Consider the following 24,887-nt stretch of genomic DNA (forward strand, 5'->3'; position numbering starts at 1 on the left):
GTGGCACCAGTTTTTATGCTCTTCAATTTTTTTCTTTATAGACTTCATTTACGAGTACATCATGATGATAAACGATATGAGTGTGACGAATGTGGGAAAACATTTATTCGTCATGACCACCTTACAAAGCACAAAAAAATACATTCGGGTAAGGTGTATTTTGTAATGATGGTTACAAAATCCTTTAAAAAAGCACCTGAATAGGACATACTACATCACGTTTATGTTGGCTATAATTTTAATAGTTTTAGTAATATATATGCTGGTCACCCCATCAATAATGCTGGTTCTGAAAACTTTCTTTTAAAACATCTGAAAGGGACATAATTTTATGACATGTTTTTGTTCACTGCAATTTTAATAATCCGGTTGCCTTTTATGCCTACCGACTATATTTTGAAATTTGTTTTAATCAAGTTCTCAAAATTTGCACTATGCATATTATGTGGATATGTGCAATAATTGGTATTGGCATTTCTATAAAGAGAGATGCCAAGATAGCATTTTTCATTTTTATTGGATTTGAAAGAAGTTAGCAAAACAGATGTTTGAAGAGAAATGATTATAATTAGGTGTTAACATTAATGTAATAGTGAATTTTTGAAACCCTGTCTTTGGAAAAGAGTACCTTAATAGTCCTGATCAATTTCAGATCTTTATACTATATTTATAATTTTTATATTCTGGGGCTTTCTTTCATATTTTCTTCTCTGATTGATGTTCAGAAAGAGCTAAGAGAGCCAACTCTGTGAGTACAATAATTGGAAAGAGCCATCTCTATAAGCACAGTAGAAGAGGTGCTTATTATTATTTTAAACAATCTAAATATGAAGTATGCAGCACATGTAATTACTTTCTTAAATGATCCCAATGAGGGGCGCCTGGGTGGCTCGGTCTGTTAAACGTCTGACTTCGGCTCAGGTCATGATCTACTGCTCATGAGTTCGAGCCCCGCGTCGGGCTCTGTGCTTACAGCGCAGAGCCTGGAGCCTGTTTCAGATTCTGTGTCTCCCTCTCTCTGACCCTCCCCCGTTCATGCTCTGTCTCTCTCTGTCTCAAAAATAAACGTTAAAAAAAAAAAATTAAAAAAAAATCCCAATGAGGTTACAAGTTGCAGTTGTTATCAACTGTTATCAACTTTTAAGAGATGCTAATGGTCTGATGACTTTTTCACTGGAATTATGCATTTTCATTTTTAAGAGGAAGATTCTAACTCCTAATTCTAGAGATCACATGCCTTAATTGCATACTGGATTAAGTTAAGAGTGATTTTTAAAGCGCAAGCCTTTATAACTGAATATTAGAGATGAGAAATGGGACTCATCTAGAATTTTCCTTCATATTTGCATTTTAGCTTATTGCAAATGTGTGAAATCCCCACAGATGAAAAATATTTTTTTAAAAAAGTACAAAAATCTGAAAATGTTCAGGTCCTTTTTATAAACAGTAAAACAGCCTTATCTTGATTCAGTGTGTTTTCATTTGAAGTGTTTGACATCTAGACTTACATATTCCTAAAAAATTCCTGAGTTTTGAAGTCATTTCATTTATCTTGCTCTGTTACATTGAGAGGTAAGATTTGAAGTCTTCAGCAAAAAGTCTATTCATTCCTTCTCCAGGTCGGGAAAAGGGTTCACATCCGTGAAAAAAAGCATCGATTCATTGAAGAAAGGTACTTTAGTAAGGAATATAAAGCAGACAGCCCAGAATAAAGGGTGGCTTTACTTTTCTGGTTGATTTCCTATCATATTATCCTGTTGTTTGATCATCTATTTCTGGGGGGAACACTGAAGTGCATATTATAATCAAACTATTTGGGTCTTTAAGGTGAGAAGGCTCATCAGTGTGAAGAATGTGGAAAATGTTTTGGTCGTAGGGATCATCTCACTGTTCATTACAAAAGTGTACACCTGGGAGAGAAAGTGTGGCAAAAGTAAGTGAAAAAGCAATTTCTCATAATTACTGCATTGGATAAGTGTAGTTTGGGTGAGAGTTATAACTGGTCTCACAGTTTATTTTGTTTAATTGAGGATAGGTTAACTAGCTCTTTTTTTCTAGCTTCTGTAGCTTCTCTGTTGACCCAAAGAAATTGAAGGAAATATTGTTGTTTACTTGTTTTCAGTTGACTCAAGGCTAGGAGGTAGTAGATATTGAAGTTAATAACTAATACAGTCTTGGCATTCTTTGGGCATTTCATTTATCTTTGGTTGCTGTGGCTCTTAGCAAAAAATATAAATGTGCTGCCTATATACTATACTTAAAAAGTTACTGCTGGAAATGTTTCTAGTCAGAATTTAGATTTCTAATCACACTAAGCAGTTCAAATGGTATTTTCTTTGGGGGGGGTGCCTGGGTGGCTCAGTCAGTTGAACTTCCGACTCTAGGTTTTGGCTCAGGTTATGATTTCACGGTTCGTGGGATTGAGCCCCGTGTTGGACTCTGTGCTGGCTGTGTGAAGTCTGCTTGGGATTCTCTCTCTCCTTCTCTCTACCTGTCTCCCTTCTCTCAAAATAAAGAAATTTTAAAAATAAATAAATTAAATTAAATGGTATTTTATTTGAAGGAGGCATGTGCTGTCCTGAACACCAACTTTTAAAAAAAAATTTCAGTAGGGGCGCCTGGGTGGCGCAGTCGGTTAAGCATCCGACTTCAGCCAGGTCACGATCTCGCGGTCCGTGAGTTCGAGCCCCGCGTCAGGCTCTGGGCTGATGGCTCGGAGCCTGGAGCCTGTTTCCGATTCTGTGTCTCCCTGTCTCTCTGCCCCTCCCCCGTTCATGCTCTGTCTCTCTCTGTCCCCCAAAAAATAAATAAATGTTGAAAAAAAAATTAAAAAAAAAAATTCAATATACTTAACATACAGTATTATAGTAGTTTCAGATGTATTCAACAATTCTGTACATTGCTCAATGCTCATCACGATAACTGTACTCTTAAATCCCTTCATCTATTTTACCTACCCCCTGCCCACTTCTCTCAGGTAACTTAGTTTATTTCCTAAAAGTCGTTTCTCGCTTGTCTCTTTTTTCTTTAGAACACCAGCTTTTTAAGCAATTTAGATATTCAGGGTTAACTGAGATTAGTTGTTGAGTGTATTATGTTCAGAGAATCCATGTTCTTGGACTAGGTGTTTGACACAAATGCTAAATAATGCACATGGTCTAAGGTGCCAAGAAACTGTAGTTGTAGTTTAATAGTACTGATCATGATCAACAAAATATATATAGTACCTTTAAATGTAGTAAGTAACAGAACACTTTGAAGAAAAGTAGGAAGTGTTGATTTCTGTCCATTTTCTTACATTTTCATATACTTGTTTATTGTTTCACTGATTTTGTTCAGTGATTCACTCACTGAATCAATGTATTCATGGTAGTCATTGAATTCTTGTATTCATTAGATAATAGGAATGCTGCCAAGGGCTGGGATAGAAAGATATACATGATTCTGTATAGAAAAGAAAATAAGAATTTCAACATAATGTTTGAATAGGTAGAAAATAGACTGAACTGCATACTCACTTGCTCCAGAAATTCTGTTAACTTTTTCTCAACCCCTTTATACCCTTAAAAATTATTCAGTATCTCAGGAGCTCTTGTTATAGAAATAATAATATAAAAAATTATTATTGTTTAAGTAAACTCTACAAATCATATTAGAAATTCAGTTGATAAAAATGAAGACCTTGTTCATTAATTCACTTGAAAATAGTAATATACCCATCACATGCTCACATAAAAAGCAATTTTGTGAAAAATAGCAACTTTACAAAACAAATTAAAAATATTAAAGGAGGGGCATGTTTGGCATTTTTGTGTATCTCTCTAATGCTTTAATAGAAGATAGCTGGAGTATTGTATCTGCTGCCATGTGTTATTTTGTTTGAAGTAAATGAAAAAAATCTAGCCTCACTCTATACGTCGTTGGTAAAAGGAGGAGTACTGTGATAGCAGTAATCTTAGATAATTGTGGATATTAGTCTTTGCTACTATACCCAAACTAAGCAAGTGGTAGTTTCTTAAAGGTAGTTGCAAGGTGAAATCTGAAACAAAATTAATGAAGTTTTTGTACTCTGTTACACTCAGCCTATTGGTCTTGTACTTGAATGATTTTTTTGTACCTATGCACAAATTGTAATACGATGCATTTGTCCTTTGGAAAACATGGGTTCACTAAATTATGGCAATTTTCTAAATGTAAGCACATTTCACAGTACAGGATCAACAAATCACATGTGTTAATATTGTATTGGGAAGCTGTCAAGATCACAAGGGCAGGTGCAAGTTTTCCAAAATTTTTATACTAGCTTGAAAGCTCAGACTTTATCATTGCTGACAAATATTGTCATTTTTCCCCTTGATGTGACAGGTTTCCTTCCTTTAATTTTCATGAAAATATCTGGCAAAAACTCAAGTCTGTAACTGTGGTTTGTCTTTCATTCTTTCAAGTAAAATGGTATTTCATGAAGAAAGTGGCTACTTCAGCTCACAACTCAGATTCACAAGTGCTTTGCTTTGAGACAACCATTATGCTTTGGTATGCCGTAGAAGTGCTTCTTGTGTCCTTCCCATTTCATCACAAAAAACATTAAAAAGGCCACACTCGGAAAGGTTGAAAGTTAGTAAAATTCTAATTTAGCCCCTTTCCCACTTTTTTTTTTCCTGTGATCGCATGGTGGTAAAGAGCACAATGACTGTTAGTACATTTTGGTACCACTCCCTTGTTTGGAACTGAGGTACCAGCACTTTTATCCGCCATTTCTTTTGTATGTGTCATTAGTGTAAATGTCTACATAATGAGAAAGGAACATAAATGTTAAGGTATTATTTTGAAAATAACTTTGATCTTATAAACCCTATGAAAGAGTTTTGGGATTCCCTCCCTGCCACAAGAGCCTGCGGACCTGTCTGCTGGCCTGGATAATTATGGAACCAGAACCTGTAGGCTCCACTTTCTACGAGGGCTGGCTAATGGTGGATCTAGAATACGGAGCCTTACATATCATTTTATGGAACCAATACTTATTCCTATGTGATAAAAAGCCATTGAAAATTTTAAATGAGGGGCACCTGGGTGGCTCAGTCGATTGAGTGTTCGACGTCAACTCAGGTCATGATCTCATGGTTCATGGGTTCGAGCCCTACCTCGGGCTCTGTGCTGACAGCTCAGAGCCTGGAGCCTGCTTTGGAGTCTGTGTCTCCCTCTCTCTCTCTGACCCTCCACTGCTCGTGCTCTGTTTCTCCCTCTCTCTCTCAAAAATAAATACACATTAAAAAAAAACTTTTTTAAATAAAGGAAAATTTTAAACAAGAAGGTGACACAGTTGGATTTCTTTTGGGGTAGATTACTCTTATTGATGGGTGGAGGCTGGATTTGTGGTGGATAAATTAAGACAAGTAAATCAGCCAGTTAGAAGGCTGTTAGAATTTAGGAAAAAGATGGTGAGGGCCTAAACTAGGGAATAGAATTAGTAATAAACAGTAGCAGATACTTATTTGAAAAATACTTAGTTTTTTTAATTGAAAGAATGGTAGCAGTCATGGATAATTCCTGTTTTCAAAGAATTCCTGTTTTCAAGTGGGTGGTTGATAAACCAGCCATTGAGATACAGAATACAGAAGTTGGACTAAATTTACAGAAGGAGACAATGAATTGTTTGGTGTGTATTGAGTTTGAGATGCCGAATAGAAAATCAAACATAAAATGTGACAGGTAAATAGAAGTCTAAATCTCAGAAGTGAAGTCTGAGCGTTTATCAAGATTTATATGTGAATATGTAAAAGCAGATTATCCAAGGAAAGAATGTGGGGAGTGATGAAGGTTAGCACCCCTCCTCCCACCCATTATTTTATAATGTTTCTTCTTCCCTTTTATAGATCTAAATTTCTTAGCCACAACACTATAGGCATTTGGGGCCAGATAATTATCTTTCTTGGGGAGCTGCCCTGTGTAGTGTGGGTTTATTTATCAGTATTCCTGGCTTCTATCCACTAGATGGCAGTAGCACCGACTTACCTCCAGTTGTGAAAAAACGAAAATGTCTTCAGACATTACTAAATGCCCCACGGGGACAAAATTGCCCCAAGATGGGTACCACTGCTTCTTTCTGTATGTGCCTATGGTGACCCTGTTTATATCTCTATTTGTATTTACCAGGGATATGAATGGAATAGGACAAACCAAGTATGTTGGTTACAGGTCTTTTGCTAAGTTTATCAGTGACACTCCCGTTATATTTAAAAAAAAATTTTTTTTAAACTTTTTGTGTTGTTTTGTTTTTGTTTTTTGGGACACACAGAGAGACAAAGTGCGAGCAGGGGTGAGGGCAGAGAGAGAGGGAGACACAGACTCCAAAGCAGGCTCCAGGCTCTGAGCTGTCAGCACAGAGCCCAGTGCAGGGCTCGAACCCATGAATGCGAGATCGTGACCTGAGCCAAAGTTGGATGTTCAACTGACTGAGCCACCCAGGCACCCCTCCCATTATCTTTCTAAATGTTTCATCAGGTAGAAGTAAGTTTCTAGAAGACAGGACCTTGCATAGAGTTTTTGTAGCCACTCTTTAAATGTTGAGTTGAATGAATTGAAAAGTGTGAATAGCATTTGAAATGTTAGGCATACTATTGCTATTGAATATTGGAACAATATGCTAAATATTCCAGTAAAACCCAGATGTTAAGAGCAAACTGTCTTACAGAACATCATAGTAGCCTCTGTTTGAGTTAATTATTTTGCCATGTGTTCAATTAGATATAAATTACTTCCAGGGTGAGATGATAGACTTTTAATAACTATAACTTAAATGCTAATCATTTTACACATATCTTAATCCTCACAATTAAATTGGAGTCTAAGATTGTTTAACTCACAAAGCGTATTCTTAGGCACTACACTTTACTGCCTGATAAGTTAGGTTTTGAGTAATTTGCAGCTTTTTATGTCTATTAATTCGTAATAAAAATAAAAGGACTGGTATCTCATTCTTTTTTGATTTAGGTATAAAATTTATTTTTAAGTTCAAGTTTATGATACTTATTATATTTGTTATAAAGTGAACCAGTTTAGAGCAGTGTCACCTTTTTGATGAATGCACATTTTTGAGAGTACTGCAGTTTTTTTTCAGTCAGACTTAGCGTCTATTTTTTAAATTAAGGTATGCTTTACAGACAGAAAAATGTTTTTTTTTAGTCTGTAGTTTTGCACATTTTGATAAATGCATGCAGTCATGTAATCATTACCACAGTCAAAATATAGAATAGTTCTGTCACCCCTAAATTACCACTACACTGCTTTGTTCAACTCCTTTTTTCTTCCTTTAGCTCATCATTGATCTGTTTCTGTCCTAGTAATTTTTCCTTTGATATTTTTAATAGCAAATAATAATAATACAGAAGTTCAGTGATTTAAATCTTAAAAGAAAGGGGTTTAAAGTTAAAAGTCTAAGGACCTCTTTGTATAGATTCGTTCACTGAATATAACTGGAGGAGGAAGAACCAGAGGTAAGGTTGGTACATTTTTTTTTAATTTAATTTTAATGTTTACTTATTTTTGAGAAAGAGAAAATGAACGAGTGGGGAGGGGCAGAGAAGGAGGGAGACAGGATCTGAAGCAGGCCCTGCACTGACCGCACGGAGCCCAATGTGGGTCTCAAACTCACGAACCCTGAGATTATGACCTGAGCCGAAGTCAGACGCTTAACCAACTGAGCCACCAGTTTGGTACTTTAAAAGTAATTCCACATTCCTTTGGAGTTCTATGCTTTATTAATGTGAGAATTCTATGTATAATTTTTGTACATGATGTAACATATTTTTATTGTGTTATTAAAGTTATATTGAAAACTCAACCCTTTTTATTTTTCTCAGATATAAAGCAACGTTTCATCAATGTGATGTTTGTAAGAAAATTTTTAAAGGCAAATCAAGTCTGGAAATGCATTTTCGGACGCATTCAGGTAAAAGTTAATAGGTACTTTACATATATCTTTGTGTAATTATTCAGGATAAAATATGGACATTTAAATTTTGTTGTTCTTGGTTAAATTTTTTGCCTTTTCCCCGTATGATTTTTATTTATTATGTTAAAGGTGATGTCATGAAAGAACAATATTCTGCACTTTGATTCTCTGTAAGCTTCAGTACTTTTGAATATTATTTTGTAGAATTTGGGAAAATTTTTTCCCATAGGGAATTTACTCAACTTCTAGCTCTAATTTTCCCCTTTTCTGGAGGTTTTTGGTTCTTCTATATCTGTGTAACTCTCTGAAGACATTTCTCTTTTTTTTGTCTTTTAAAACAATAAATCGGTATGATTTGATTATCTTGCTTACCAAGTTACTGTTGTATACTTTCCTTTTCACTTAGTGAGTTGTGATTTATAGGTAGTTATAGTAGAATGATTTGCTTCAGCTGCTTCCCAGAAGATATCATTTCCTAAATCTTTTTTCCCCCTTGGTAATGCTACCATATTTTGAAATACAGACTATGTTGGATCCTTTCTTATACGTTGTCTTAGTCCTTGTTTGACTTCCCACATAAATTGATAATTTTTAAAGCTTTCCTTTTTAAAAAAGGAACTTACTTATGCATTTATGGCTGCTTTGTTTTATATTTATTTGGATTTTGTCAAGCTACTGTGGTAGAAGAGAAAACTGATTTCATAAATATCAGAATGAGAAATAACAATTTGGGCAATTTCAATAGCAAAGAATTACAGTAAAGAATTTATTACTTATAAAGTGCTGCTGTTAAAAAAATTTATGGCTCCCTACAAAAGAAAAAGTCACAATTTGGGGATACCTAAGCAGGACAAAATGAGGAAACTATACTAATGATATCTTCCATATTAGTTATAAATAACAAACTTAATAAACTCATGATTTAAAAGAAATGATGAACTTACAGAAAGTTGATTCAACCATTGATGATTTAAGAATTGTAAAACTGCAGGAATTATTTTAGAGGAGAAACTTATATAATAAGGACTGGCTTTATAATTGCATGAAGTTTTTTGAAAACATTCACTTATAGTAATTAGTCGATGACCAATGATAATGTAGAATTTCCATTTCTGAATATCTTGGTTGGAATTTGGGACAAGTTGTTCTCATGTTGAAAACTGAGGACGTGAGGGGCGCCTGGGTGGTTCAGTCGGTTAAGCGTCAACTTCGCCTCAGGTCATGATGTCAGTTTTGTGAGTTTGAGCCCCGCGTCCCTCGTCGGGCTCTGTGCTGACAGCTCACAGCCTGGAGCCTGTTTCGGAGTCTGTGTCTGCCTCTGTCTCTCTGCCCCTACTCCGCTCGTGCTGTCTCTCTTTCAAAAATAGTATGAAGACTGCTTGGGATTTTCACCTTTTAAATAGAGTATGAGCTCTATTATAGAATAAGACGAAGATTATGGCAGTTATGAAATGAGAATGAGAAATCACCTAAAGCAGAGGTCAGCAAACTTTTTTGGTAGAGGGCTAGATAATAAATATTTAAGGCTTTGTAGGCCAGACAGTCTCTCTCATAACCACTCAACTGTGCTTTTGTTGCATGGAAGCAACTATAGCCATGTAGGTTCAAATTAACATGACCGCATTCCAATAAAATTTTATTTGCAGAAACAGGCAAGAGGCTGTGTTTGGCTTTTGGGCTGTAGTTTGCCAGCTCTTAATCTAAAATGATCAGAAGGCTACCCAGACAGGACTTCACAGTGTGGCTCTTCCATGAACTGGTTGCCATGTTCCCAAGTCCATTCCTGAGATTTATAGGTCCAGAAAATCATTTTTACATCTGTACACAAAGATTATAAGTATTCTTAGGAGTTCTTCATAATTACCATTGGAAATAGATTCACCAGAATGTCAGCTTATTTTTCACCCTGTAGAAAATGAAGAGTGTACTAGCCAAGGTATCCTTTGTCTCTAATCAGGGAAGTAGAGTTGCTAAGTTTGTTGATTAGAAAAACTGCTAAATGTAGTTCTAGATTAAGGTAGTAACTTTATGGAATAGTTTCTCAAGGAAATGGTGAGGAATACTGAGTCATCTTTACCCATGTAAAGATGGGTATCTCTTTTGGGACCAGAATAATTTTGCTCCCCAGATTATTTTTCCCTAGCCGGGATGCCTTTAGTACATTATCTAAATTGCTAAATTCTTATTTTTCAAATCCCCTTAACTAGACTCCATGTAGACATTTTTGTATTAGTATATTCTTTCTCTAGACAAGGTGTAACTAATGGATTGGTTCCAGTTTTCGACAGGTCAGTACACTTAATTGGTTCAAATGAGTAGATATGATTAGTGCCTATTCCCAAACTTGCAAATAGTAGATGCTTAATAAATATTTGTTGAATGAATTAGAGAAATTGGTTGGAATACAGATGTAAGATTTTCTTCTGTAAAGGGCTTATTCTTATCCATTATGTGTTTTGTTTGTTGTAATTCTCAGAGTAGTGATAACATCTGTTCTTCAGCAGTAGTCTTGTTGAAATGTAGTGCATTTATTTTAAACAGGCATTAAGGCTGGTAAATTTAGGACTTGACTTTAGAGTTGGCAGAATTTTTTTTTTTAATGTTCATTTTTGAGAGAGAGAGTGTGAACATGGGAGGGACAGAGGTGGGGGGGATACAGAATCTGAAGCAGGCTCCAGACTCCAGCTGTCAGCACAAAGCCCAACGCGGGGCTTGAGCCCATGAACCGTGAGATCAGGACCTGAGCCAACCGACTGAGCCACCCAGGTGCCCCTAGACTTGGCAGAATTGTTTACGCTGTATGTAAAGTATCCAAAATTTAATGAACTGCTCAATGAATTTTTCTAAATGAATACATCCACGTAACCACCACTCAGATTGGTATATAGGACAGTACCAGAATTGCAGAAGTATCCTCTCTGGCTGCAAGGAGTAACCTCCTTGCAAAATAATCATTATTGTGACTTATATCACCACTAATTAGTTTTGCCTGTTTGAACTTCATATGAATGGAATCATATAGTATATACTCTTTTTTGTCTGGTTTATTTCACTCAGTATGATGTCCATGAGATTCATCCATGGAAGTGGTTTGTTTCTTTTCATTTTCATATGAATATACCACACAATTTATTTATCCCTTGAACTTTAATGGACATTTGGTTTGTATTTACTTGGATCTATTATGAATAAAGCTGCTTTGGAAATTCCTGTTCATGATTTTTCATACAAAATGCATTTATTTCTCTTGTGTATATGCCCGGCCATGGGATTGTTAGCCGATAGGATGCGTATGTTCTACTTAGTAGACATTACCAAATAGTTTTCCAAGGTAATTGTGCCAATTTGCAGTCCTACCAGTAAGTATATGGCTTATGAGAATTCCAGTTGCTCCAGGTTTTCACCAACACTTGATACTGCCTTTTTTAAAAGTTATTCTGATGAATATGTAGCACTATCTCAATGTGGCTTTAATTTAATTTGCATCTTTGTGGTAAGTAATGATATTGAGCACCTTCCCATATACTTATTGGTCATTTGAATATCCTCTTTCATGGAGCACCTGATTAATTATCTTGCTGATTTTCTTAAACTGGATTGTCTGTCTTTTTTTTTTTCATGTTTGTTTATTTTTGAGAGAGAGACACAGAGCGTGAGCAGGGAAGGAGCAGAGAGAGAGGGAGTTACAGAATCTGAAGCAGGCTCCAGTCTCTGAGCTGTCAGCACAGAGCCCGACACAGGGCTTGAACTCACAAACTGTGAGATCATGACCTGAGACAAAGTCGGACATTTAACTGACTGAGCCATCCAGGCGCTCCTGTCTTTTTCTAATTGATTTATTATAAGAGTTCTAGCTATATTCTGGAGATGAGTCCATTGTTGGATATCTAAATTTCAGATATATTACGCTCTGTGACTTGCCTCTGAGCTCTAGTAATGGTGTCTTTCAGTGACTGAAGTTTCTGAGTTTTATGAAAGTCACATATCAGGTTGTTTTTGGTTTTTGGTTTTTGGTTTTTTTTTTTCCCTCTAGTTAGGTTCTTGCTATATCCTCTTTAAGAAACTTTTGCCTATTCCAAGGTCGTTAATATTTCTGTTGCCTTCTATTTTAACTTACATATTTAGATTATGAACCTTCTCTAATTTACTTGTTTCTTCTTAGGTTGTTAGGTAAAGATCAAAGTTCTTTTTTCACTTGTTTTCCTTTTATTTATTTTTTTCTTTTTACATGTGGCTTTCTATACCCAAGAACCATTTATTGGAAAGATTATCCATTCTTGATAGCATTTCATTGGCATATTTGTTTTAAATTAAATGAAGCTGTGTGTGTGGTTTGTCTCTGGGCTCTGTTCTTTATACTGCACTGTCTGTATATCCTTGCTCCATTGTTGCTGTACCACTTAAATTGTTATGGCTTTTGATATCTGGTGATGTAACTTACCCAACTTTGTTCTGTTTTGGTGTCTTTGTTATTCTTTTTCCTTTATGTTTTTAGATAGATTTTGAAACAACTTATTAATTTCTAAACATAAAAATCTGCTGGGAATTTTATTGGAATGTCAGTGAATACATAGTCAATTTTTTCCTAATTGATTATCTCTATTATATTGAATCATCAGTCCATGAACAATCCCTACCCTAACTTAAGTCCTTTTACTTTTCTTGATATTGTAGTTTTGGGGGGTACCTGGCTGGCTCAGCCGGCGGAGCATACAGCTCTTGATCTCGGGGTCATGACTTCAAGCCCCACATTGAGCGTGGAGCCGACTTAAAAAAAAAAAAAAAAAGACGTTACAGTTTTTAGTGCAGATATCTTAAACATCTTCATGAGATTTATATATAGATGTTTGATGTTTTTGTACAAAATTATAAATTGTATTTATTTGTATTTGTTTTTGATGTATAGAAATGCAGTTGAGTTGGTATATTGACTTTTTATGCAATGACTTTGCTATAGTTTAAGTTCTTTGGATTTTCCAAGGATATAAGCTGGCCATCTGTGAATAGTGACAATTTAATTTCTCCCTTTCTAAATCCTTTTCTCTCCCTCTCTGCCTTATTGCTTTGGTTGACATCATCAGTGGTGTATGAATAGAAATACTGATAGTGGACGTCCTTGTCTTATTCTCAATCTCCAGGGAAAAGCTTTCAGTATTTCATAATTAAATATGATGTTTTCTGTTTATTTTGTAGATACTGTTTAACAGGTAAACAAATTACCATCTATCCACAGGCACCAGGGTGGCTCAGTCGGTTGAAGGTCCGACTGGCTCAGGTCATGATCTTGGGGTTCATGAGTTTGAGCCCCACATCGGGCTCACTGCTGTCAGCCTGTCAGTGCAGAGCCCACTTTGGATCCACTGTCCCCTTCTCTGTGCCTGTCCCCTGTGTAGGCTTTCCCCCAAATAAATAAATGTTAAAAAAAGAAATTACCATCTATTCCTGATTTATTTACAGTGTTATGGATAGGTGTTAGATTTTTTTCCTATATTTATTGAGGTGATCAGATCTTTTTCTTTTGTTAATGTGACAAATTACATTGATTTTTTTAATATTAAATCTTACATTCCTGAAATAAACACAGATTGGTTGTGTATTATCCTATTACTATATAGTTGAATTTAATTTGCTTATATTTTGTTTCTTTTTTTCTTTTTGGCTATGTTGTTTAGACATACTCCTTTTTTTCCCCTCGTAATATCGCTGACAGGTTTCGTTATTATGACTCTGCTGGCATCAAAAAATAATTTGAGAAATAATACATCTTTTTAAATGAAGTGGATGAGTTTATGTAAAGTTGACATTATTTCCTCATTAGTATTTGGAGGAATTCACTGATAAATCCCTCTGAACTTATTTTCTATGAAGAGATTTAAGTCAGAGATTCTTGGGGTGCGTGGGTGGCTCAGTTGGTTAAGCGTTTGACTCTTGATTTCAGCTCAGATCATGATCTCATGATTCGTGAGATCAAGTCCGCATCGGGCTCCACACTGATGGTATGAAGCCTGCTTGGGATTTTCTCTCTCCCTCTTTCTCTGCCCCTCCCCTGCTCTCACTCTGTCTCTTAAAATAAATAAAACTAAAAAAAAAAAAATTCTTTAATAGTTACAGAGCTGTCATTTTTTGTTTTGTTTTTTTATTTTTAAAGAACTCTATTTAATCTAAAATATGAAATCTATCCACAGACTTCAAGGTATCATATTATGTATCTTTTCAATGACTATAGGATTTTTTGATATTTCATTTGTTTAGAAATGTTTTTTATTTCATTTCTGCTTTTTTTGTTTTTCTATTTTATTTGGGTTAAATTGCTGTCTTTCCCTAGCTTTTTTATATCGATGCCTAACTTAATAAATTTTAGCGTTTCTTTTTTTTATTTATGTATTTTAATGTCCTAAGTTGCCTTTCAAACATTGCTTTCAGTCCCACACTTTATGTTTCATGTTTCCATTATAAATAAGTTAAAAATATTTCCTAATGTCTGTTCAGATTAATTCTCTCATTTATGGCTTTTTTAGAATTGTATTGCTGAATTCCTAAATATTCGAGGATTTTCTATTTGTATGTTACTCATGTCTAGCTTAATTCTACTTTTGCCAGAGAATATGTTTTATTATTCGAATATTCTACATTCTTACTGATATTTTTTTTGTGTGCTTATTCTATAAGTTACTGAGAGATCTATGTTAAAATCTATTAACCTATTGATTGAAAATTATACTTTTTCATCTTGAGTTCTTTAATTTTTTGCTGTATATATTTTGAGGCTGTGTTATTAGATATGTATGGATTGTCGTATCTTTCTGTCCCGTGGTCAAAATATTCCTCTTTATATTGGGATAAAGATTTACCAGGTCTCTTTTGGATAATGTTTATATATGTTTTTTCTATCTTTTTACTTTCAGTCCTTCCGTGGACTTGTATTTAAATGTATGTCTTTGGAGCATCATTTTATCATCTATTATGATAATCTCTTTTAACTGAGATACTTAGTCATTTAAATTTTACATGATATCTCATTTATTTGGATTTAAATCTATCATCACGCTATTCGTCCCATCTCTTCCTTGATGCTGTCTTCAATTCCTTGAAATCACAAAGGATTTTTATTACACATTTTCACCTCGGTGCTTGTCAGTTGTATGTTCTTTCATTGTTCATTAGTAATCACCCTAAAGATTGCTATGTGTATCCATAAATTATTAGTCTACCTTAAGTTAATTCTTTATCAATTTCTAGACAACGCAAAAAAACCTTACAACACCCTTACCTCTCACCTTTTATGCATTGTATGTATTTTAATTTTACATATACTTTAAACCACATAAGACATTATTTTTTGGTTTGTTTTAAATAACCCATATTATTTATTTTTAACCACATATGTGCCCTTTACTGTTTACTGTTTCCTGCATTCACATTATTCCTCCTGGAATCATTTTCCTTCCATATGCGGACTCCTTTCGAGCGTATCTGCAGGCACCAGGTTCTCTTAGGTTTTGACTGTCTGAAAATGTTTTTATTTTACTTTATGGAGAATATTTTTCCTGACTATATAATTTATATTAGCAGCTAATTTTCTTTCAACATTGTAAATGTGTGATTTTTTTCCTCCTTGAACCTCTTTTGTTGTTGAAAAGTATACTGTTAGTCTTATTGTTGCTCATTTAAATGAAATGTCTCTTTTTAATTGGTTGCTTTTTTCTCTTTAATTTTTAGTAGTTTTATTATAGTGTGCACAGATGTGTGGTTTTTTTGCTTTGGTTTTTTTGTATTTTGTGAGGTTTGTAGAACTTACTGGGTCTGTGACTTGAGATGTCTTTTCTTTTGTATAGGGTAAATCTTCTTGAACAAAACTCTCCTCTTTCTAGGATTCCAGTTTATTTATGTTAGATATGTTACTTTGTCATATATATATGTGTCTGTGTGTATATATACATATGAATATCATGCTTTTTGTATATTTTCAATCTATTTCTCTTTGTGCTTCCACATGGATAATTCCTATTAATCTATTTTCCATTATACTAATTATTTCTTCTGTGGTGTCTAATATGCTATTAAATCAATCTACTGAATTATTCAGTTATCTGTTCCAGAATTTTCTTTTTCCCATAGTTCCAATTCTGTGGTGAAATTCTCTTTTCCTGTGTTTTCTTGAATATATTAATTATATTCATCTTAATATTTCAGTCTTATGTAATTTCTCTTCACCTTTAGGGCTATCTATTACCTTTTTGCCCCCCATCTCTCAACATTTGGTCATTTGGTTCTGTTTCTTGACATGCCTGATCGTTTTGAAATGAACCTTCGATTTTGTGAATGAAAAATTGTAGAGGTTCTTGAAGTTGTATTCTTTCTCAGATGTATTTAATTTTCTTCTCACAAGCAGATAGAATGAGATGGCATGGGTCACTTCTTATCTATTTCTAATCTACCTTTCTGCTAGTTCATCATTATTGTGGTGAGACTTAAACTCTAATCTTCATCTCCCCAGGACCCTTGGGTTTGCTAAAATATCTTTTCATCCCTTCAGTATCCAGCCTCTGGTTTCTAGCTGTCTTATCCAGCAGATGTTCATCTTGAGAGCTGGCAAATGTCAGTATTTTTGTTCATTTCTCTGTTGTTCTTTCCTTTCCAGGCTCTTGACCCCTTAAATCCTGGGTAGTCCCAAACTCTAGCCTTTATCTTCCCATTCCAGTGGAATGCCATCAGGCCCTCGGCTGCCACTTGACCTCTTATTTCCCCTACCCAGGGAATTTATTTTATTTATTTTTCCCCATACCCAGAGAATTTATTCATTTATTAATTGTCACTAAATCTGAAAGTACACTGAGGAAAGAACACATGTCCATACCTTCCTGTGCCTCCAGAATCTTGGCCCCTTATGTCCTGGCTGCCTTGTTTGTGCTTCAGTGCCTCCAAAGAGTAGATTCTTCGAATTTTAAAAAATCTTTTATCTTTTCCTCTTCACTAGCAAGAGACATAGTTGTGATATAAACTACTCCATCAAATTTGAATGCAAGTTCTCATTATATTTTCATATACTAATTTTTAATATCTAACTATAACTCATCTATTGGAAGACATTTTTTAATTCTAAAGACTCATAGGTTACTATGATTTTAGCTGAGAAAGAGATTACATTTCTTTGAGCATTGTTTTATCTATTTCCACTCTTAAAAAATAGACTCCTTTCTGTGCATCTTGCAGGAGACCTTTCCTTTGTTTCCTTAGGTCTCTGATTTGTGATCCTGAGATTCACCCAACTTGAGTTCATTGTTATCAAATAGATAATTTTGCTACAGAAAGCCTTGCCTTGCTGTAGAATGTTTCTTCAATAAGTATTCCTCTTTTCATTAAGTCCACAGTATTGACCCTTCTCACTGTGTATCTATAAGCACTCCATATTTACTTTTTAAATATAATAATATCAACATTTCCTTTGTGGATCTTTGTCTTATAAACATAAATTGATTTTTTCTGTGGAAAATGAAATTTGTTTAAAATGATCATAGAAACTTCTCAAAGAAATATGCCTGAGTCCCAGCTTCCTAACAGTATTTGTGGGACACTGGAACTGATTGACTATGACTTTACATCATCTATAAAAACTTTTAAGAATGTGCTTAAGAAAGGGGCACCTGGGTGGCGCAGTCGGTTGAGCGTCCGACTTCAGCCAGGTCACGATATCGCGGTCCGTGAGTTCGAGCCCCGCGTCAGGCTCTGGGCTGATGGCTCAGAGCCTGGAGACTGTTTCCGATTCTGTGTCTCCCTCTCTCTCTGCCCCTCCCCCATTCATGCTCTGTCTCTCTCTGTCCCAAAAAAAATAAATAAACGTTAAAAAAAAAAAAAAGAATGTGCTTAAGAAACTATCATGGCTAATACTGTGCCAAAGGAGAATACTTAAAACCAATACTTTTATCTTTAAAACTAAATTCTGTACTTGGTGGTGGTGTTCGTAATGCTATGCTAGAGTTTCTTTCTTTTTTTTTCTTTTTTTTTTAATTATAGAACACTCCTGGCATGACTGGTTTTAATGCCAGGAATTATAGAAAGTTCTTGCATTTTAGAAGTGTAATTTTTTTTTTCAGAACATTCTTTTATAACCTTTTTCATATTGTCCCTGATTGTAGGCATTTCAGGTGAAATCAAATGTTGGATACAGTGTGTTCTACACACAGTTGCAAATACTATCTTTTCAAGAATTTTAACCCTTTATAAATGTTTTACTTCATGTTTTACTTCCTCTTTAGTGACATCAGTCATGATACTAGTTCAAAAACAAGTAGAAATGTAATAGTCCAGGAATCGCAGCCTGTATACATTTTCTGTAATGGGATTTGAAAGTTCCTGTGGGCCACAAAATAACAATTAATAATATTTAATGAATAATTAATTGTTTGCTATTAGTGGCTCAACTTGAAGGTGCAATTCTCTTAATTTTCTAGGAGAACTGGCTTTCTTTTAAATGGAAAGATAAAACTGATATCAACAAACCCATGTAACAATTAATATAAAATGTTTCCATTTAGTTTTAAAATATATGCCTTGTGTTTGTTGTGCAATTGTATGTCTGGGTTTGTTTTCTCTTGCTGCTGTAGTAAATTACCATAACCTTAGTGGCTTAAGTAATACAATTGTGTATGATCTTAGATCTCTGTTCGTGAGAAATCTGACATGGGCTAAAATCTAGATGTTGGTAGGGCTGTGTTTCTTTCTGGAGGTTCTAGAGAAGAATCTCTTTCCTCCTCAGTTGGGTTAGGATAAAACCATCTTTGAGCTGTAGGACCAGGACCCAGGTTCTAGTTTTATTACTTGTGGTAAGCTGAGAGCCTTTCCCAGCTTCTAGAGGCCACCACATTTCTTGGGTCCTGGCCCCTTTTCCCATTTTCAAAGCCAACAGTGAAGGGGTTGAGTTCTCCTCTTGTTGCATCTCTCTGATGCATTCTTCTTCCGTTATCTTCTGCTTTTGAAGACTCCTGTGTTTAAATTGGGCCATGCTGGATAATCCAGCTAATCTCCCCATTTCTAGATCTTTAATCTGCAAAGTCCCTGTTGCTACGGAAAGTAACATATTTACAGCTTCCTAGATTTCCTCTTTGGGAGGTCATTATTCTGCCCACCACACTGGCTAACCTAGGAATTTATAATGTTTCATATTAAAAACAAAAAGGAAAACAACAAAACTACAGCGTAGAAACCTGACTCAGGAGGGACTGAAAACTAGTTCGGTTTCCTTGTTCTTTATCCTGATCAACTCTCCTTACATTGACCTCAGGCCAGACATTAAGGATCACTACTTCTTAGTTTGATTCTAAGAACTCACTTAATCAGAGTTGCTGTTTTAATTTTAATCCTTCTTGGGTGGGAGGAAATCGGATGTTTCTGTTTTATACCTTTTTTAGGGGCTATAGTGGGAATAAAAACAAGCAATAATAATAGTCTGTGAGTCCATCATGTACTTATCTTATGCCAGCTACAGTTCTCAGCACTGTTTGTTTTCTTGTTCAATCCATTCACCATCTCTGAGGTAGGCACTATTGTTGTTGCATATTACTGGTGAAGAAACTATGCTTAGAAGTTGGGTATCTTGCTCAAGGTTTGGCTGGTAAGTGGTACAGCTAGAATTCAAACCTGGATCTTTTTAATGTTTGAGCCCATTGTCTTTACTGGCTTACTGTACTGTCTCCATTTTGTGATAGCATATAATATCACTGTTTTTGTTAAGTTCTTGTAAGTATTCATGTGGAAAATTTGCTACTTTAAATCATTGTCTTCCCAACTGAATGCATTTTACCTTAATTTCATTTTTGTTCATACAGGTGAAAAACCATACAAGTGTCAAATTTGCAATCAATCTTTTAGAATTAAGAAAACTTTAACAAAACACCTGGTTATCCATTCTGATGCCCGACCTTTCAACTGTCAGCACTGTAATGCAACATTTAAGCGGAAAGACAAGCTGAAATACCACATTGACCATGTTCATGGCATAAAATCTTCAGACGATCCTCTAAGTACTTCTGAGGAAAAACTTGTATCCTTGCCAGTAGAGTACTCATCTGATGATAAAATCTTTCAAACAGAAACAAAACAATATATGGACCAGCCCAAAGTTTATCAGTCAGAAGCCAAGACTATGTTACAGAATGTGTCTGCTGAAGTGTGTGTTCCAGTAACATTGGTTCCAGTTCAGATGCCTGACACTCAGAGTGATCTGGTGCGTCATACAACCACGCTTCCACCATCTTCTCATGAGATCTTGTCACCACAGCCACAATCAACTGATTATCCCCGAGCAGCTGATTTAGCTTTTCTGGAAAAATATACTCTTACTCCTCAACCTGCAAATATAGTTCATCCAGTACGACCTGAACAAATGCTAGACCCTAGAGAACAGTCTTATCTTGGAACACTACTAGGCCTTGATAATGCTACTGCTGTACAAAGTATTTCTAATAATGAGCATCATTCATGAGTAAATCTAAACATTCCACAGACTTTCTTGATTGTTATGTGCTAATGGTAGCCTAGACTGATGGCTTTTAAATTAGTAAGGCTGCTATTTTTTTCATTTTCTCTAGTTTCTCAAGTCCTCAGAACCATTTCAAATCAAGAAAAATATGTATTTCTGTTTACTGAACATACGAATATTTGGACACATTTTGAGGTATAATATTTGAAATGAACATTTTTGTGATTTTTAAAGATAACTTAGTGCTTAATTTTTAATGGTTCCTCAAACTTTTCAATATTACTAGCTGTTGACTTTATGGTTTTGTTTTTGTTTTTGTTTTTAATCATCAGTGGACGTTTTTATCCTCTTTTCTCCCTTCCACATCTTCCAGAGAAGCTTAAGGACCATGTAGCCTTTCAGAAAGACTATAAGAACACACTGATAATTGCAACTCTTCTTATCCTAACTTAAGATTCATTATCATTTCTTCTGCATTTTAAAAATTTGAAGCTAGATCTAAATTTGTAGGGAAATATTGGATATTTTTGTGTTGTTTTTTTATCTGGCCATAATTTCAGGTTATTATTAATCCTTTGGTCTTTTGATAAACTCAAAGCCAGAAAGCTAACTTAATGTAAGATTAGCTTATTCAATGAAACGCAGAATTGAAATAATTATTCAAAGGATTGGTTTTTGCCAGTGCTTTAGTTACCATGAATACAAAATGCAAACATATGTGCAGGTGTTAAATTATACAAAGTTGAAAAGGTATTGAAAGCAAATTATGACCGTTTTAACTAGATAACTTTCAAGGTAAGTTCACCTTTTATATTTTGTCATTTATTTAGAAACAATAACAGCACATAATAGCATATATCTTCATTTCACTAAAGGAGGGGCAATTATAACTAATCAGTGAAATTTAATTTATAAGCTACTTTTGGTCTCATTTACTTTGGCTAAGTGAAATTCTGGGAAACAGAACCTACGTATTACGTATGTAACTGTTAGGAAAGGTGCCAAATTATAAAATTTATGTCCAGCTAAACTCCATGTTTACTTTAATTAAAGGGAACCACTACTTGTATACAGATTTACATGTAATCTAGATCTTTATTTTGCTTTTCAATAAGCCTAAGGCCTGTAATTATCCTTGATTTTTATTTTTGTAGGAGACAAAGGTTGAGGACTTGGTGAGAGGAAATAGCAGTTAGAGCAAAAACCTCACTGATAAAAATTGAGGAAAAAGTCAGTCAAAATTACAAAATACCTTTCAAGATGTGCACTTTCCATATTTTCAAGTCCATTTAAACTTAAACTAGGATGATATTTCCTAGGAGCTGCTTGAAGGATTAGAATAGGCAGGGTTGATTTATTATTAGCATGTCATTTGTATGTAAACTACTGGAAAATAGCAATTTTAAGATTTTTCTATTTCAGTTTTGTTTACACTCCTAATTGCTTTAAGCACTTTTTTTGTGTAAACTGTAAAGTCTGGCCCAGCCCTTGTGAAAAAAATCACAAATAAAATAATGAAGTTTTAATGAATAAAATTTAACCACTTACTAATGGGGAAACTTGTTTGCTGAAGCACTTAAGAAATGAAGGTACTTTACAGGAACATTCACATCATATTAGTGGAAATAAAAGAAAAAAATGTTGAGATTGAGGCAGTTAACCAAAGTAGCTCATATAAGTAACAAAACCAACCCGAGTTTTGCCTCAGTTATCAAGGTTTGGTTGTAATTAGTCTAGGACCAGTAGATATAATTAATGTATTCTTTTCAAAACACTTTTACTTTTGTGTGAAAATGTTATATCTGGGGTACTTATGTGATAAAACTTGACTGTATGAGGTACTATTAGTCTGTTAGTCTTTCAAATTGACTTTTAAAAATATGTCTTTATGTTTTTTGATTCCTCTCATGAAAACAAGACCTTCAACTCAAAAACGTACTATAATGAAATGAAGTAATACCTGAAAGTATACCCTGCCTTACATATAAACCATTGTAGAAAAGTTTGGACTTCTAAAAAGGCAATGGTATATATGTGTCTGTGTATGGTATATTATATGCTTGGTAGCAAGAAAGAAATAGGGTGTTGCATTTTCACATTGAAAAGAATACTTTGCTTTTTTGAAGGTATTTAGGATTCTTTTAATAATAATTTCCTAATTCTATAAGTACATAATTTGATCATAGGAGTTGGTTTACGGAACGAAACTTTTCTGGAATACATCTCTTACATAAAGTGAAATAGAACTATATTTAGTTATTATTGTAGATAAACTTGAATACTGGTTTACTCTTTTATAAAATGCTTTCACAGTTCTCTCGTTTAACCTCATAACCAAATCTGAAAGAGAAAAGACATGCTGTATTCCCATTTTAGAGATAAAGAATCCGAGGTTAAGATAAAGGACTCACTTAAGCTCTCAGCATTAAAAATGGCAGAGCTACTAATAGGGAAAGAAAGCTAGCATTAATAAATGCTTACTGTGTGCCAGGCACTACATTTTCTCATGTAATTTTAAACAGTCTGAGAAGTAGATAGTATAATTCTTGTGAAGAAATTATCTCAGTGGGTGGACAAACAAATCTGCTGCCTCTAATTTCCAAAATTAGAATATAGAACATTTTAAATTGTGAAAACCTCATGGATTTGGGCAAACTGAATGTATATAAGTTGTTGAAGTTGGCACAAAAAATATGAAATGAGGCCTACTCTTTTCAGTTAAACTTTTGTAATATTTAATTTGGAGTATTTGGACAAGTGTTCCATTAACTCTAAAATCCATTAATTCTGTAACTGTACTTAAATTTTTGAATCTTGCAACTAAGTTTAGCCTCATTCAGAATTTTTTATTTTATGAGCATAATTTATTGTTTTAAATTAATTTTTTAGCTGATAGCAGTTAGCACTTAATATGTAAATTGAATAATTTATCAAGTGTAGAAATGTGTTAACCTAATCAGTTTTTCCTTAAATGCACCAAAGATTTTTAGTAGGTATTAAAATAGTTTAAAAGAATTAAAATTCTTTGTTGTTTGAATAAATATTTGTCCAAAGAAGCACAGTTGAAGTCCTAGGATTATGGATTTAAAAAGAAAAATCATTAGTTTGAATACTAAGATTAAGTGTTTGTGTTTATATGTATAAAAATAAAAACAGAAGAAAATACTCTGGGAATAGTCATACTGACAAACCAATTACAAGTAAGAATACTCAGTTTTCCTCAGTTCAGTTAATTGAATGTTATCTTTTAAGTGGACACTATTAAATGCTAAATAATAAGCTTATTTTTTACACTACACTATTAAAATAATTTTGCCTTAGAATTTTTTTTTAAGACAAGTTGAAGTTATTTTTATAAGAAACCCCACCTATTTTTTGCAGCCTAAAATACCATTTAAGGTTAGGGTTTGTTCTTCATGCCAGCAAGATTTAACCAACAAACTGTAAAGGTAATGATCTTTGCATACTTTTAAGTAATTTAGTCGTTTTTGCTGGGAGAAAAGGAGTAGCAAAAATAGGGTTTTAAACTGGTGCTTTATTAAGTGACTTCCTTTTAAGTGATTGTAGGTCATGATATAGGTACACTAATTTCTGTCAACTTTAAAAGTGTCAAACATCTTTGCAGAGTGACTGTAAACTGTTAAGGGCTAATAAGTAATTAAATATCATTCATTGCTTTTCAGTCTTTAATCGCAAACAAAAACACAGTTAAACTGGTCTGTTTATAAGTTTGAGTTCTCTTCCTACCAGATCATTCTAACATATCGTTGATGAAAAGTCAGATTTAAAGCTTAGCTCTTCGACAGTGTCCTTTTTATACCCAATCTTTTCTGAATTGAATACTTTGTGCCTTTTCAATGTGTTGTAGTTGCTTAAAATTGATTCTGCTGGCTAGATTGTACTGGTTAATAAATGATTTTGATGTTGTTGTTGTTGTTGTTGTTGTTGTTGTGGGTTTTATGTTTGTGCTGCCTGCTGGTCAGGCAATACTTTTTTTAGATTACTTTATGATTAGGAAAATGGCACTAAGTAATAGTGTGAACATTTATTTTTGTTTTTTGTTTTTTAACTCTTTTGTGGCCTTTATAGTTACTGTGAAGCCACTCCAGGGCCTGTCTCTAGATGCTTATTAGAGGAATCTGACAAATAAAATAAAATGAGTAGTGTGTCTGCCTCTCTGTCTTCTCCTCCCCCCCCACCTTCCTTTTTAAAAATAATCAGTTCCCCATATCCACACAGCTCTACATTGAATGGCTTCTCATTTCAGTTTGCCTAAAACTGAATTAGAGGTGATGGTTCGAGATGGGTTTCTCATTAGGAGCAGCAACATCCCAGCCAACATATAATTTGAGTTGATGAACTCAGGAAAACTTAGGACTTTTAAAGTCATACTTGTATAATTCTAAGATTCAGTGTCAAATTTAAAATGACTAAAAATACATTCTTTAATAAGGAACA

The 24,887-nt window shown here is 34.3% G+C and overlaps 1 protein-coding gene across 1 annotated transcript in view; it reads left to right on the plus strand.

Annotated features, from left to right (window-relative positions):
* ZBTB41 (zinc finger and BTB domain containing 41) overlaps positions 1 to 24,357 on the plus strand; it is a 47,254-nt gene extending 22,897 nt beyond the window's left edge. Inside the window, exons 8-11 of the mRNA XM_015079966.3 lie at positions 42 to 148; positions 1,828 to 1,933; positions 7,860 to 7,948; positions 19,777 to 24,357. Of these exons, the coding sequence (XP_014935452.1) occupies positions 42 to 148; positions 1,828 to 1,933; positions 7,860 to 7,948; positions 19,777 to 20,432 (958 nt within the window). The 3' untranslated portion in view covers positions 20,433 to 24,357. The remainder of the gene's footprint in view (positions 1 to 41; positions 149 to 1,827; positions 1,934 to 7,859; positions 7,949 to 19,776) is intronic.
* The last annotated feature ends 530 nt before the right edge of the window (positions 24,358 to 24,887 follow it).

The sequence above is a fragment of the Acinonyx jubatus genome, chromosome E4 (assembly GCF_027475565.1).
Source record: "Acinonyx jubatus isolate Ajub_Pintada_27869175 chromosome E4, VMU_Ajub_asm_v1.0, whole genome shotgun sequence".
NCBI lineage: Eukaryota > Metazoa > Chordata > Mammalia > Carnivora > Felidae > Acinonyx > Acinonyx jubatus.